At 37.2% G+C, this 14,110-nt stretch overlaps 1 protein-coding gene across 10 annotated transcripts in view; it reads right to left on the minus strand.

The window, feature by feature from the left end:
- Positions 1 to 14,110, minus strand: part of DGKB (diacylglycerol kinase beta) — a 731,665-nt gene that overhangs the window by 546,582 nt on the left and 170,973 nt on the right. For 9 of the 10 annotated variants that reach the window (XM_078059328.1, XM_078059325.1, XM_078059326.1 and 6 more), the window contains one exon: positions 9,685 to 9,825. The exons of the other annotated variant lie outside the window; for it this stretch is intronic. In XM_078059328.1, coding sequence (XP_077915454.1) covers positions 9,685 to 9,825 — 141 coding nt within the window. The remainder of the gene's footprint in view (positions 1 to 9,684; positions 9,826 to 14,110) is intronic. 10 annotated transcript variants of the gene reach the window in all.

Here is a 14,110-nt window from a genome sequence, read left to right on the forward strand (position 1 = left end):
TGTTCCAAAAAACAGAAATGAAGGAAAACTTCCAAACTCATTTTATGAGGCCAGCATTACCTTGATCCCCAAACCAGAGAAAGACCCCATCAAAAAGGAGAATTACAGACCAATATCCCTGATGAATATGGATGCAAAAATTCTCACCAAAATACTAGCCAATAGGATACAACAGTACATTAAAAGGATTATTCACCACGACCAAGTGGGATTTATTCCTGGGCTGCAAGGTTGGTTCAATATTGACAAATCAATCAATGTGATACAATACCTTAATAAAAGAAAGAACACGAACCATATGATCCTCTCAATAGATGCAGAAAAAGTATTTGACATAGTACAGCATCCTCTCTTGACTAAAACTCTTCAGAGTATAGGGATAGAGGATACATACCTCAATATCATAAAAGCCACCTATGAAAAACCCACAACGAATATCATTCTCAATGGGGAAAAACTGAGAGCTTTCCCCCTGAGGTCAGGAACACGGCAGGGATGTCCACTATCCACCACTGCTATTCAACATAGTATTGGAAGTCCTAGCCACAGCAATCAGACAACAAAAAGAAATCAAAGGCATCCAAATAGGCAAAGAGGAAGTCAAACTGTCACTCTTTGCAGATGATATGATACTTTATGTGGAAAACCCAAAAGACTCCACCCCAAAACTGCTAGAACTCATACAGGAATTCAGTAACGTGGCAGGATATAAAATCAATGCACAGAAGTCAGTGGCATTCCTACACACCAACAAGACAGAAGAAGGAGAAATTAAGGAGTCGATCCCATTTACAATTGCACCCAAAACCATAAGATACCTAGGAACAAATCTAACCAAAGAGGTAAAGAATCTGTACTCAGAAAACTATAAAATACTCATGAAAGAAATTGAGGAAGACACAAAGAAATGGAAAAATGTTCCATGCTCATGGATTGGAAGAACAAATATTGTGAAGATGTCAATGCTACCTAGAGCAATCTACACATTCAGTGCAATCCCCATCAAAATACCATCCACTTTTTTCAAAGAAATGGAACAAATAATCCTAAAATTTGTATGGAACCAGAAAAGACACTGAATAGCCAGAGGAATGTTGAAAAAGAAAAACAAAGCTGGTGGCATCACAATTCCGGACTTCAAGCTCTATTACAAAGCTGTCATCATCAAGACAGTATGGTATTGGCACAGAAACAGACACATAGATCAATGGAACAGAATAGAGAGCCCAGAAACGGACCCTCAACTCTATGGTCAACTAATCTTTGACAAAGCAGGAAAGAATGTCCAATGGAAAAAAGACAGTCTCTTCAACAAATGGTGTTGGGAAAATTGGACAGCCACATGCAGAAGAATGAAACTGGACCATTTCCTCACACCACACACAAAAAAACCTCAAAATGGATGAAAGACCTAAATGTGAGACAGGAGTCCTTCAAAATCCTAGAGGAGAACACAGGCAGCAACCTCTTCGACCTCAGCTGTAGCAACTTCTTCCTAGAAACATCGCCAAAGGCAAGGGAAGCAAGGACAAAAATGAACTATTAGGACTTCATCAAGATAAAAAGCTTTTGCACAGCAAAGGAAACAGTCAACAAAACCAAAAGACAACCAACAGAATGGGAGAAGATATTTGCAAATGACATATCAGATAAAGGGCTTGTACCCAAAATCTATAAAGAACTTACCAAACTCAACACCCAAAGAACAAATAATCCAATCAAGAAATGGCAGAAGACATGAACAGACATTTTTCCAAAGAAGACATCCAAATGGCCAACAGACACATGAAAAAGTGCTCAACATTGCTCAGCATCAGGGAAATCCAAATCAAAACCTCAGTGAGATACCACCTCACACCAGTCAGAATGGCTAAAATTAACAAGTCAGGAAACAACAGATGTTGGCGGGGATGTGGAGAAAGGGGAACCCTCCTACACTGTTGGTGGGAATGCAAGCTGGTGCAGCCACTCTGGAAAACAGTATGGAGGTTCCTCAAAAAGTTGAAAATAGAGCTACCATATGACTAAGCAATTGCACTACTGGGTATTTACCCCAAAGATACAAATGTAGTGATCCGAAGGGGTACATGCACCCTGATGTTTATAGCAGCAATGTCCACAACAGCCAAACTATGGAAAGAGCCAAGATGTCCACTGGCAGATGAATGGATAAAGAAGATGTGGTGTATATATACAATGGAATATTATGCAGCCATCAAAAAAAAAAAGAAATCTTGCCATTTGCAACGACGTGGATGGCACTAGAGGGTATTATGCTAAGTGACATAAATCAATCAAAGAAAGACATGTATCATATGATCTCACTGATATGAGGAATTCTTAATCTCAGGAAACAAACTGAGGTTTGCTGGAGTGGTGGGGGGTGGCAGACACGGGGTGGCTGGGTGATAGACACTGGGGAGGGTATGTGCTATGGTGAGCACTGTGAATTGTGTAAGACTGATGAATCACAGACCTGTACCTCTGAAACAAATAATACATTATATGTTAAAAAAAAGAAAAAAGATAGTAGGAAGGGAAAAATGAAGGGGGGGGGAATCGGAGGGGGAGATGAACCATGAGAGACTATGGACTCTGAGAAACAAACTGAGGGTTCTAGAGGGGAGGAGGGTGAGGGGATGGTTTAGCCTGGTGATGGGTATTAAAGAGGGCACGTATTGAATGGAGCACTGGGTGTTATATGCAAACAATGAATCATGGAACACTACATCAAAAACTAATGATGTAAGGTATGGTGATTAACATAACAGAATAAAATAAAATTTAAAAAAAAGTAAAACAAAAACTGATCACAGATGTAGAAGATGTCCCTGATGTCCAAAAAAAAAAAAAAAAAAAGATACAGCAGAAATGCTGGAAAATAGGAAAATAAAGAAAAATAATTCAAATTTCTGTTTTGGGAGTGTCAACATCCAAAAATAATGGTTCTAGGAAGAGAGAACAAGTAAAATAAAGGAGAAAGTTATTAACAATGAAAAGATTAAAGTACAAATGAAGGACACAAATTTCCAGACCAGAATTTATGGTGGAGGATTTGGAAATTGATTAGTTATACAGAAATAGAGAAACTAATGAAATAAAAAGGGCAGTTATTAGCATCATGGGAAATTAATTGTCTTGGTAAGCCTATAGGATCTTTCCCTTTTAAAACTACATTTGAATAATATTGATAAAATTAAACCTATCTTCAAATATTATTATAAGTTTATTTCTTCTTAGAATTTAAAAGTAAATTTAGGCTCCAAGGTCAAGTGAAACAGTGAACAAACAGTTCTTTTTTTTTTTTTTTTTTTTTTTTAAAGATTTTATTTATTTATTTGACAGCGAGAGACACAGCGAGAGAAGGAACACAAGCAGGGGGAGTGGGAGAGGGAGAAGCAGGCTTCCTGCAGAGCAAGGAGCCCGATGCGGGGCTCGATCCCAGGACCCTGAGATCATGACCTGAGCCGAAGGCAGATGCTTAACAACTGAGCCACCCAGGCGCCCCGAACAAACAGTTCTTATTCTTAAAACTAACATAATAAGGATATACATTTTAAGGTGCAAAAATATTTTAAGCCCAATATTAAAATTACTCTGTCAACATGATAGCTTCCAAATGTGGGTACGTTTTTCAAAGTTACAAGCTAGTTTAACCCACTTTTTTTCTATTTTTAAATTCATGTAATTTCCCTTTATATAGAAACAATTATGCACCCACACATGAATTTGGTTAAAAGATCAGGGCAAAGGCATATTATGCAATATAAGGTTCGTTCTTTATATCCAGAATTTTTTCTCTTCCAAAAGATTCACAAGTTTTTAATCTGTTTTCTCCTTGAACACCCTACTAAATACACTCCAGTGTTTTTAATACTTGGCATAACATATTATTGATAATAAAAATATTAATATGGAATTTGTTATTAAGCATTAAAAAGTATATTTTTTAAAGGCATTTAAGCTGGAATTTTTTAATTCACAATTTTTTACTGTTTTATATATTTTAAGACCTACTTAATAAGCTCTCGGGGCAGAGGTGAAAAAAATTAGCTGCTTGGAGTTTGTGACATCTAATGTAATGAAGCAATATTTTCTCCTTTTTTCCCTCAGAGAAAAGGTAATAAAGATAAGGAAAGGAAGCTTTTCAAAATAAAAAGAGCACTTCTACAGTAAAGCAAAAGTCACGGGTATTAGTCACAGCCGGATAAACTAGTGCTATAATTAATAACCAGTCTCTCTGGGCTTTAGTTTTTTCATTGACACTATAGGGAAATTGACTACCTGATCTTTAGGATCTCTTCAGTGTGAAATCCAATGGTTCTATGATTAATACTATACATAGCAGTGACTTTAACATACCGGTTAGTCTTCATTATCTGTAGATTATCTATTTTCTGGTTACTTTCCAACCGATTTCTCTTCAGTAATACATTTTCATTAAATATAAGCTAACAAAAATTATTCTACTTAAATTATTAATAATTTATAAACACCTTTCCAAATGTGAGCACTATGTATCTTAAAGTCACAGTATAGGGGCACCTGTATGGCTCATTCAGTTAAGGGTCTGCCTTCAGCCCAGATCATGATCCCGGGGCCCTGGGATTGAGTCCCTCATCGAGTTCCCTGCTCAGCAGAGAGTGTTCTTCTCCCTTTCCCTCTGCTCCACCTCCTCACTTGTGTTCTCTCTCTCTCTCTCTCAAATAAATAAAATCTTTTTTAAAAAAAGTTGCAGTGTAAATGAATTTAGTATTATTCCATGTCCTAAATAATTCACATTATTTTTCTCTTCTCAAGAACCCACTGACTTCAATACAATTGTATTTAAGTATCATTTACTGAGCATCTGTCTGTTGAAATACACACACACGTGGTAGGTGCTAGGGTAGGAATTAGACACAGCACAAGGGTACAAGAAAGAGTAAAATGAATCCGATTAGGAGGTGGCAAGAGGATTCATGACATGAGCTGAGCCTCAAGTGTATACTGAAGTGGATATGTTATACACTGAGAAAGAACACCCCCCAAAAATGCACATTAGAAGCAAAGGTATAAAGATGGAAAAGTTCGGGGTTTGTCTGATGATTGAAAAGTAGATCCAGGTGAAGGGGACAGTGCTCGTGCCTGTGTGTGCAGGTCAAAGTCAAATGCAAGACTGACAAAGGAAGGGGGATCAAATTGTGGAGTCAAATTAGTTTATAGGTGCTAAGTTAAGGGCTTCGGTTTATGTATTATTCAACAGGGAACTGTCAAAGGGACACATTCACCCTGAGTCAGAAGAGGAAGAGGAAAGAACATGTCTAGAAGTTGACAAGCTTTAGGTAACATGAGAGGAAGTTACAAGAATTCACACCTAATGAGTGAGATGATGATTAAACAGGTAGGTGTTGGAACAATGAAGCATCTGGATTAACTTTTAGCTAGAAGTTGACGACTAGCTAAACGCCGAAGGCACGGTAGGCCAACTGAGGTTTTGAGTAGAGTTATGACCCATAGAATGATCTTTTTATTTTACTAAATCTCTGCCACCTCAGTATACAAGCAAAGAAATTGTGTGCCTAAACCTAAGTGTCAAAGGATGATCGGCATCATGGATTATGGGGTCAGTCTATAGTTGAAGGGATGAGGGTCCAAAGAGCAGCAGGCAAATCCAGGAGGAAGGGAAATGGTTAAGAGACAAGAATATTTAACTTATTTTATTTCACAGAACAAATATTTATGTGAACTAGGAAATGTGAAGGAATTTATGTGAGCAAATACTGGTTCATTTAATTTTCATAGCAAACATAAGAGATAAATATTACTATGATTCCAGTTTTACAGTTGGAGAAACTGAGCCTAAGGAGTTTTTTTGTTTTTTTTTTCAATGTGTCCCAGTCACTCATAAGTGTCAAAGCTAGGCTGCGTTCAGTTAGTGAAACCGAGTCTAGGCTCTTAAATACTGTGCTATGTTATATTTAAAGGTAGGAGAGGGGGAAGTTAAGTGACCACAGTCTGTGGTCAAAATAAACTATTAGAGTTTAAAATTTTAGAAAAAGAACAATCTTTGGAAATTACGAGGCATGGGGTATTGCTGCAGAAGTGGGTGGCTGAAATAAAATGGGGGTGAGGTCACAGAATTTGAGGAGTGCAAGGAAACTAAAAGAGGAAGATACTGAAAGATGCCCCACAAAGTATTGTAGCAGGCTTAGGGTGGAGAGGAAAAATCTGCCTTGGTACAATGTTCTCATCCACGCATCAGAGTGGTTGGTAACTGACATGAACAAGGAGAGAGAAAAATGGAATCCCCCACAACCTCAACACGTATGCACAAAAACCTGCATGCACACGCACGCACATGCACACCTACTCTGCAAGGGTCCACAGCAGCAGGTGAATAAACACCATCTACCTGATCGGGCCTCAGTATAAGCAAAGTTCTCAGTGAGAAAATATGATTGGAGCAAGTAAAGTAATGTGAAGAAATGGCATATAATCAGTGGAAACCTCAAGAGCTTTTGTTTGTTTCCTTTCAATGAAAAAAAAGATCTTTTTTTCTAAATATTTTGTAAACGCCTGGCAGAAAAGACAGGTGGGAAGATGAGAGGTGATAGTTAAGTGATGAATAGATTTATAAAACATTATTTTGGGGGAAAAAAGTACTCTTTTTATAAACATTTCCAACAATGTCATTATTTTATCTAATAACCCAGGTCAAAGAACCTACCAAATACTGCCGCCATTCAGTAATTACGAGAAACAATCCTCCTTTTAGAGAAATTGTGTGTGTGTGTGTCTTTTCATGGATCAGAGGAATTACATAAATCAGGGCTCTTCAAAATGTGGTCTCTAGAGCTGAAATTTCAGCATCACCTGGAAACTTGTTATAAATGAAAATTCTAAGGGCCCCTTCCAGGCCTGATGAATTGCCTGTACTGCATTTGGGGCCCAGAACAAGCTGTGTGTTCATAAGCCCTGCAGGTGATCTTATATGTGATAAAGTTTAAGAACTTCTGGTCTAAGCCAGTGTGCATGTATTCCTTTCTGTTTAGCTACTAGAAATTAAGATCCAAATTCAATGTTCAACAGCCAAAGTTAATTGTATTAAGCACTTGCTCATATTTATTTCTATGTTAATTTTAATTACCTTTTCCATTTTTTTTTCTTTCCTCTAGTTGATATTGTGTTTAATAAGTTGCCACCCTTTTGGAAATAAGTATATATTAAATTAACCACAAATATTCAATTTCTTTCAAGTATTACTGAAAATAAATTTTAAGTTTAAAAATTTAAAAATCCATGACCATAGAAGGATACATGAAATGTTTGATGGTAGACGAGGAACAAGGTCTAGTCCATTGACAGGAGAGTGGGTGAGAGGAATGGATTCTGAATTAACTGATGTGGGAAGGGGTCGGGCACCAGCATTTAAGAAACAGACAAAAAACGAGCTCCCAATAATTAAGGACCAGGTTAAGTTCCTCCATATCGGAGGACAGCGGAGATGAGAAATAGAGCAGAGCAGGATCAGAGGCACAACTTCATGTGTTCTGAAGCTGACATTCATGTACTTTGAAGAGTCTGGTGAAAATCACAGTGATGGTGTCAGACCCCAAAAATTCTACCCATGACAAGAGTCTGAAGCAACAGTTAAGGAAAAAGGCAAACACGCCTGGATCTGATGTAGGCTTGAAAAAGAGCTGGAAAATTCAGGAGTGCCTGGGCAGCTCAGTGCATTAAGCATCTGCCTTCGGCTCAGGTCATGATCTCGGGGTCCTGGGATCAAGCCCCACATCGAGCTCCCTGCTCGGCCGGGATTCTGCTTCTCCCTTCCTGCCCCCCCCCCCCCCCGTTCGTGCTTTCTCTCTCTCTCTCTCTCTCTCTGTCAAATAAATAAAAATCTTAAAAAAAAATAAAAAGAGTTGGAAAATTCAAAGACAGCGCAGAGGGAAGGGGTTTAAAAACAATGAAGAATGGTCAGTGGCACATCGGGTTTGACCTGATTCATCAAGTATTTTTAAGTTTAAGTGACATTTCGCCTGTAGTTGTGGACAAAGACTGTTGATTCATAAACTCACATTGAAAATTTAAAAGCATGCCTCTCAGGAATTCTACCTTAAAAATAAAACCACCCTGATGCGTGGTTCCAGTTGACATAAAAATAATTAAAGTGCGACACAAAGAGCATGTTGAACAGGAGTGATGGTGCCTTCGTTTCTTCTCAGACCTGGAAAAAATTCTCTGCCTTTGTATTTTTAAAATGATCCCAAACACGGACCTGATAACACCTGAGCAAACTTTCTCCTGGCCATCGCTTCAATAGAAATTCCCTGAACATTAATATTTATTTTGGAATGAGAGACACTTCTGTATGTTCTTAGGAATACAAATAAATCTTGAAATGCAAATATTCGACATTTAGGAATAATAAATATGTATTTTATTTTATTTATTTATTTTTTAAAGATTTTATTTATTTATTTGACAGAGAAAGACACAGCGAGAGAGGGAACACAAGCAGGGGGAGTGGGAAAAGGAGAAGCAGGCTTCCCACAGAGCAGGGAGCCTGATGCAGGGCTCGATCCCAGGACCCTGGGACCGTGACCTGAGCTGAAGGCAGACGCTTAACGACTGAGCCACCCAGGCGCCCAATAAATACGTATTTTAAAAATGATGTTAATATGGTTTATTCATAACTTACACAGGTATGACTTAGTCATACCATAGTAAATTCTTTGTTAGTAAGAGAAATATTATCAACGTGTTACTATTACATTTAACTAAACATGCTTTCCAATCATAATTCTGAGACCTCACGGTGTTCTATATTCACTTGAAAATAAATTTAGGATTTATTATCTTCACTCTCGTTTCAGTAGCAAGAATTTTTAATTCATTTTAATGCATCCAATACAATCAAGTTAATCAAATTACTGAACAAGCTAGCAGCTCTATGTTTAGCAGGGGCTTTGGAGACAGACTATGTTATTAAATGTTCAGGCTTAGAGTAAATACTTGAAAAATATTTTCCTGCATTGCAATGAATACAGTTTGCCACCAGAGAGAGCTCAGACACTATAGTTTATTAAAGACAGAAATTTATTTCCTTTCAACTAGATGGAAATTCTCTATCTGAAATACCTGCTCTATTGTAGGAGAGAAAAAAAAAAAAAACAGAGCTACTGTTTATTTATAATATCCAGAGTCAACTCCTATACATAAACTTTCACGTGTGACATGTGAGAAATCATTTATCCCTGGCAAAGAAAGTATCAGTGCTGAAGTTTTCAAGGAAAATGGCCAACAGAGACTCAGGTTGTCTGTGTACAGTGAACCCCCTTGTTGACTAAGGGGAAGACCTCCTCAAATACTAGAAATAAAGGTTTTTCAAAACAACTCAAATGACACTTTCCAATATCATCGTGTTACCAAACTGAGGACAGTCAAGAAAAAGTCATTTGACAGACCAACACACTCAAGAAATACTCCCTAATAAATGGAACCTGATGAAAACCTGAAATTGATAGATTCATAATATCCTTTGTCTGATTCCCAATTGAAGGAATTTTTATTTATTAACCAAAGTCACTTCATTTAATGAAAACTCAGACAACCATAGTAGATACAGTTTTAAATTCATCACTATCTAGTGCCTTCCCTACCCCCTGCCGTGATAAGTAAACTAAATAAAGAAACACATACATTCGAGTTTATCCTCCGGTCTTCCTCTTTCAAGGAGAGACAGATAACAGACAATGTCCTTCAGATGGATTACTTCTGGGGAACACGTATTTGCAGGAGAAGTACGGGGAGGGGTGATGGCACCTTTATTCATTCTCAGACCTGGAAAAAAAAATTGCCTTTATATTCTTACAGATATCCATACAGTGCTTTCAAAGAAAAAGACAACTAAGAAAATAGATAATGCACAGACCTTTTAGAGAACTATATATTTTTAGGTAAAAAATAGCCAAATTCTCTGGAACTCTAGGATAGCCGAGTCAGACATATTCTATGATTACTGTAAATAATTCAGAGTATTTTGGTATTCAGGGACATGGAGATTGCTCCTCCTGCCTGTAAGAGCATGTTGGGGTCAGAATCCTCTTGTCCAGGGTGAGCTGGTGGACAGATTTGAACACATGAAAAACTACTTTCCTCTTCCACCTTTCTCTGCTTTAGGAAGTGGCAACGACAAATCAGCTAAGAAGATACTAAAAATTGGTCTTTCATGAAACACTGAAGAAGAGACTTGAGTCTGTCACAGAATGATTTATATGTTGATAATCAGGAATCATTCATTCAGAAAAACACGTATTTATGTCAAATATTTATGGGCCATGAATAAAACATCCTTTTTCCCATCAAGAAATCGGCCCATGAGTAAGAAAGGGAACATAAACAACAATCTGCTTGAATACCACAGACATTTGATTAGAGAGGAAAGAACATATGACTATACTTTAGTTTTAATATGGTTCATAACTTTATTTCTGAAACCCATTCACTGTGCTTATTGCAAGACAAGGGTAGAGAACTGGAATGCCTGTTTGCAATAGCTGATGACAGCAGATTATTTAGCCGATAATGAACTGAAACTCCTTTATAATAAATGGTTAATTCCATCTAACAGAGACGCATGTGAAACCAGATCATGTGTACCTGACAAGACCTGAAGGCAAACCCCAATTATCCTTTAAGATTCATTTGGCAAACAAGAGGTGAAATGGCTAATGGGCTGAATGCCTGCTAGATTCCTAATCAAATGGGAGTTACTAGAATGGAGGGAATAATCCCAACCAAACACAGTTCTACAAGCCTATCAGTCCAGAGCTGGTAACCACATCTGGTGCTCTTGTCCATTTTCTTGGATAAGTAACTTTGATGGAGTACCTGGCATCTCCTCCAGCCGTCTCAAGATGGCCAGCATATCATTTAATGGATTATGAAATTACTTTCATCATTCACAGTGTTACTACGAATAAAAGCTACTATTTATTGAGTGTTGAATATGTGGCAGGAACCGTCCTGGAGGCTTTAACATGGATCGCCTCACTTAATTCCCATGTTAACTCTGCGAGGTAGATTGCAATATTCCCATTTTACAGGCTTAGAGTTCCACAGCTGGCAAATCCACCCTCTTTATTCTGCACTAATGGATGACAGACTATTTTTGTTCAAGGCCAAGGGTAAGAAAAAGTAAGAAAAACAATTTACATGTGAATCCAGCAGAAGCCTTTTATTCTCCCTTCCTCTCTCGCCCTCCCCTTTCTGTCTCTCAACATTAGTAGGTTCTGTAACTGCCCCAAGCTTTATTTTCCATGTTAATCTCTTCTCTTTTCTTCTATTTCATTCTTAAAATTCTGTCAAAGACCCTCTAAATTGAATTTACCAACCTTTAATGGGTCACAACCCACATTTTGAAAAACACTGCTTTACATCTTTTGTTCAGTTTTTTGTTTTTACCAAAGTCATGCTTACTTCAAATACAGCTCTATGCTTCACATTAATTCTATTTGTTTATAGCTATCAAAAAAGAGATATAAGTATAAATTGATTTTTCCTAACAAAAATGTCACTGTATGTCTAATACAAACTAATATAGTTATTTTAAAAAACAAAAGAAGGCAGAGAATTGAAGACAATCCTGAGTTTTCAAAAATATACATACCTGACTAATTCTACCTAACCACCTAAAGCTTGGCCAGCTGCAGGAATAAGCAGTTCCAACTTACGATAAAAAACATTTTGGCACTGACCTTTGACATGACCGTAACTTCCAGACTTGGAAAACACAGCACTTGAGTTATGTTCGGATAAACTATGACCTAACCCATCCTGCCTGATGAGCTAATCCTCTCTTCTCTGCTTCCCTCCCCCTTATGGTACTGAAATGATTTAATCAGCTTGATTTAACTCTTATACAAAACCTCAGAACAAAACAAGAAAGAAGGAAAATAACATGTTATGACATTCATTTGAAAGAATGCCAACCACATTATATATTTTCACTGATTCAGAACACTTCATGATCATTTGTTTGTATAAAACTAAAGTGCATGCTATTTCTTTATCAGCTTTCATAATACTGAATATAAAAAATCTGGAGAATGTGAGGACCATATAATTTTCTGTTTGCCTTTCTTGTAAGTAATATACATATTGAACAGAAGCATACAAATATAATTTATATCTAGCCCCACCTTTTTGAAAAAGCATATTATTATACTAAAATGATTTTTGACAAAATGCGTAAATATTTTTCATTTTCTGTTCATGAAATGTCATAAACTAAAAGCTGTATCATATTCATGTCACAGTTTTATATTTAAAAGAATTTAGTTTATTTTAAAAAAAAAAATATGGGCTTATATGGCAACACACATTGAAGAACTAATCAACTCTTCCTCAAATCCAGACAAAGTTTTTGTTTTGGTTCCTTAGGGAGTGATAAAGCATACAGTTTTTATAATGATTTTTAGGGTGCGTCAAAGGCCTTTTTCTCAATTACTTCATAACAAAAAACTTCGGAGAGCAGGACTTGACTAAATTTTGAGGTGTTGAACTGAGGAAAAGTCTCACAGGCTTGTTCCTGTTCCTACTCTCGTCCCCAAAATCATCTCACTTTCACTTCTGTGGTGAAAATGTTTCTTCATATTTTCATTTAATTTTCTGAAAGCAGTCCCTGGGGCCTCAATCTGTCTTCATAGAGACTTTTTCCACCCTACTCTACCATTAATATATATTTTTTCCTTTCCTTAAGTCTGGCTAGAGGTCTTTTCCTCTACTTGTCTCCTTCACTGCCCTAAAAAATTCTTTTTCTTTCCAGCAGACTGTACTAAGGTTTATGTGGAACACAGGAAACAACACAAGTGGCAAACAAGAGGTTGAAAGCCCCATTTCCTGACTACAGCTTTTCAAAGAGATGGTAAATGGAACCTTACGTTCCTCTTTAGCAGCAGTGGCCTCTGATGAAGAGGCTTAAAATTCTAAGTTCCATTAAGGAAGGCCATTTTAATCCATCCCATCTTTGGCGAAACTCTTCAGAGTTGGAACCGAACGCAAAGCTAGGAAAAACTTTTCCCTCAAGTGGTCAACATTTAGCTTTAAAGAAAATGTGATTGACACCCAATTTGTAGGCTCACTGACTTGCCAAAGGCTATGCTTCTTTGAATATTTCCTCACAAAAGTGAAGCAAAGTATACACACACACACACACACACACACACACACCATTTATGTCCACACACCAATATATATCTATACATGTATACTGCAGTGAACAAGAAAGCACAAAATAAAGTGAAAAACTAAGCATTGTAATAAAGAGTGTATTAGTTTCCGTGTGCCTGGGTGGCTCAGATGGTTAAGCGTCTGCCTTCGGCTCGGGTCATGATCCCAGGGTCCTGGGATCGAGCCCCACATCGGGCTCCTGGCTCAGCAGGAAACCTGCTTCTCCCTCTCCCTCTGCCTCTCCCCCTGCTCATGCTCTCTCTCTCTCTCTCTGTATCTCTGTGTCTCAAATGAATAAATAAAATCTTTTTGAAAGAAAAGAGTGTATTACTGTCATTAGGAAAAATTACCTTGTACTTTGAAAACATTTTTCTGTTTTATGATGATTTTAGTGTGTACGTTTGTACACCTTCTTACATATAAACATTCTTCAAAGTTTTAACTACCAAAATAGTTAGCATTAGTCAAGTTGAGCATTGCCTATTACCACCACATTCTTCAAGCACATGATTTTCATTGTACTTCAGTATAGACTCTCTATTTCTTGACACAAAAACCTAAAAAGTTTCATTTCAATAGATTCTTTTAATTCTAGCTTCAAGGTGCAATTATTAGCAAATACATTTTGGGTACATGTTCAATTATTGCCTCTGTTCCAGTTTGTTTTATCGTCAAACACACGTAGCTCAGATAATGAAAAGGGTATTGTTGTATCCATTGTTTCCCTTCATCTATCACAATGGGATATTCAAAACTAATAACATAAATTACATTTCTAAACTTATAAGGCAAGAGAAAAACAACACTCTGGCAATTTGGCTTTTCCATTTTTTCCATACTGGTTCAATTTTCAGAAATTTATCAGGCTTAGAAACAATTTGTCATAGTATAATCA

This window comes from Halichoerus grypus, chromosome 12, assembly GCF_964656455.1.
Source record: "Halichoerus grypus chromosome 12, mHalGry1.hap1.1, whole genome shotgun sequence".
Taxonomy (NCBI): Eukaryota; Metazoa; Chordata; class Mammalia; order Carnivora; family Phocidae; genus Halichoerus; species Halichoerus grypus.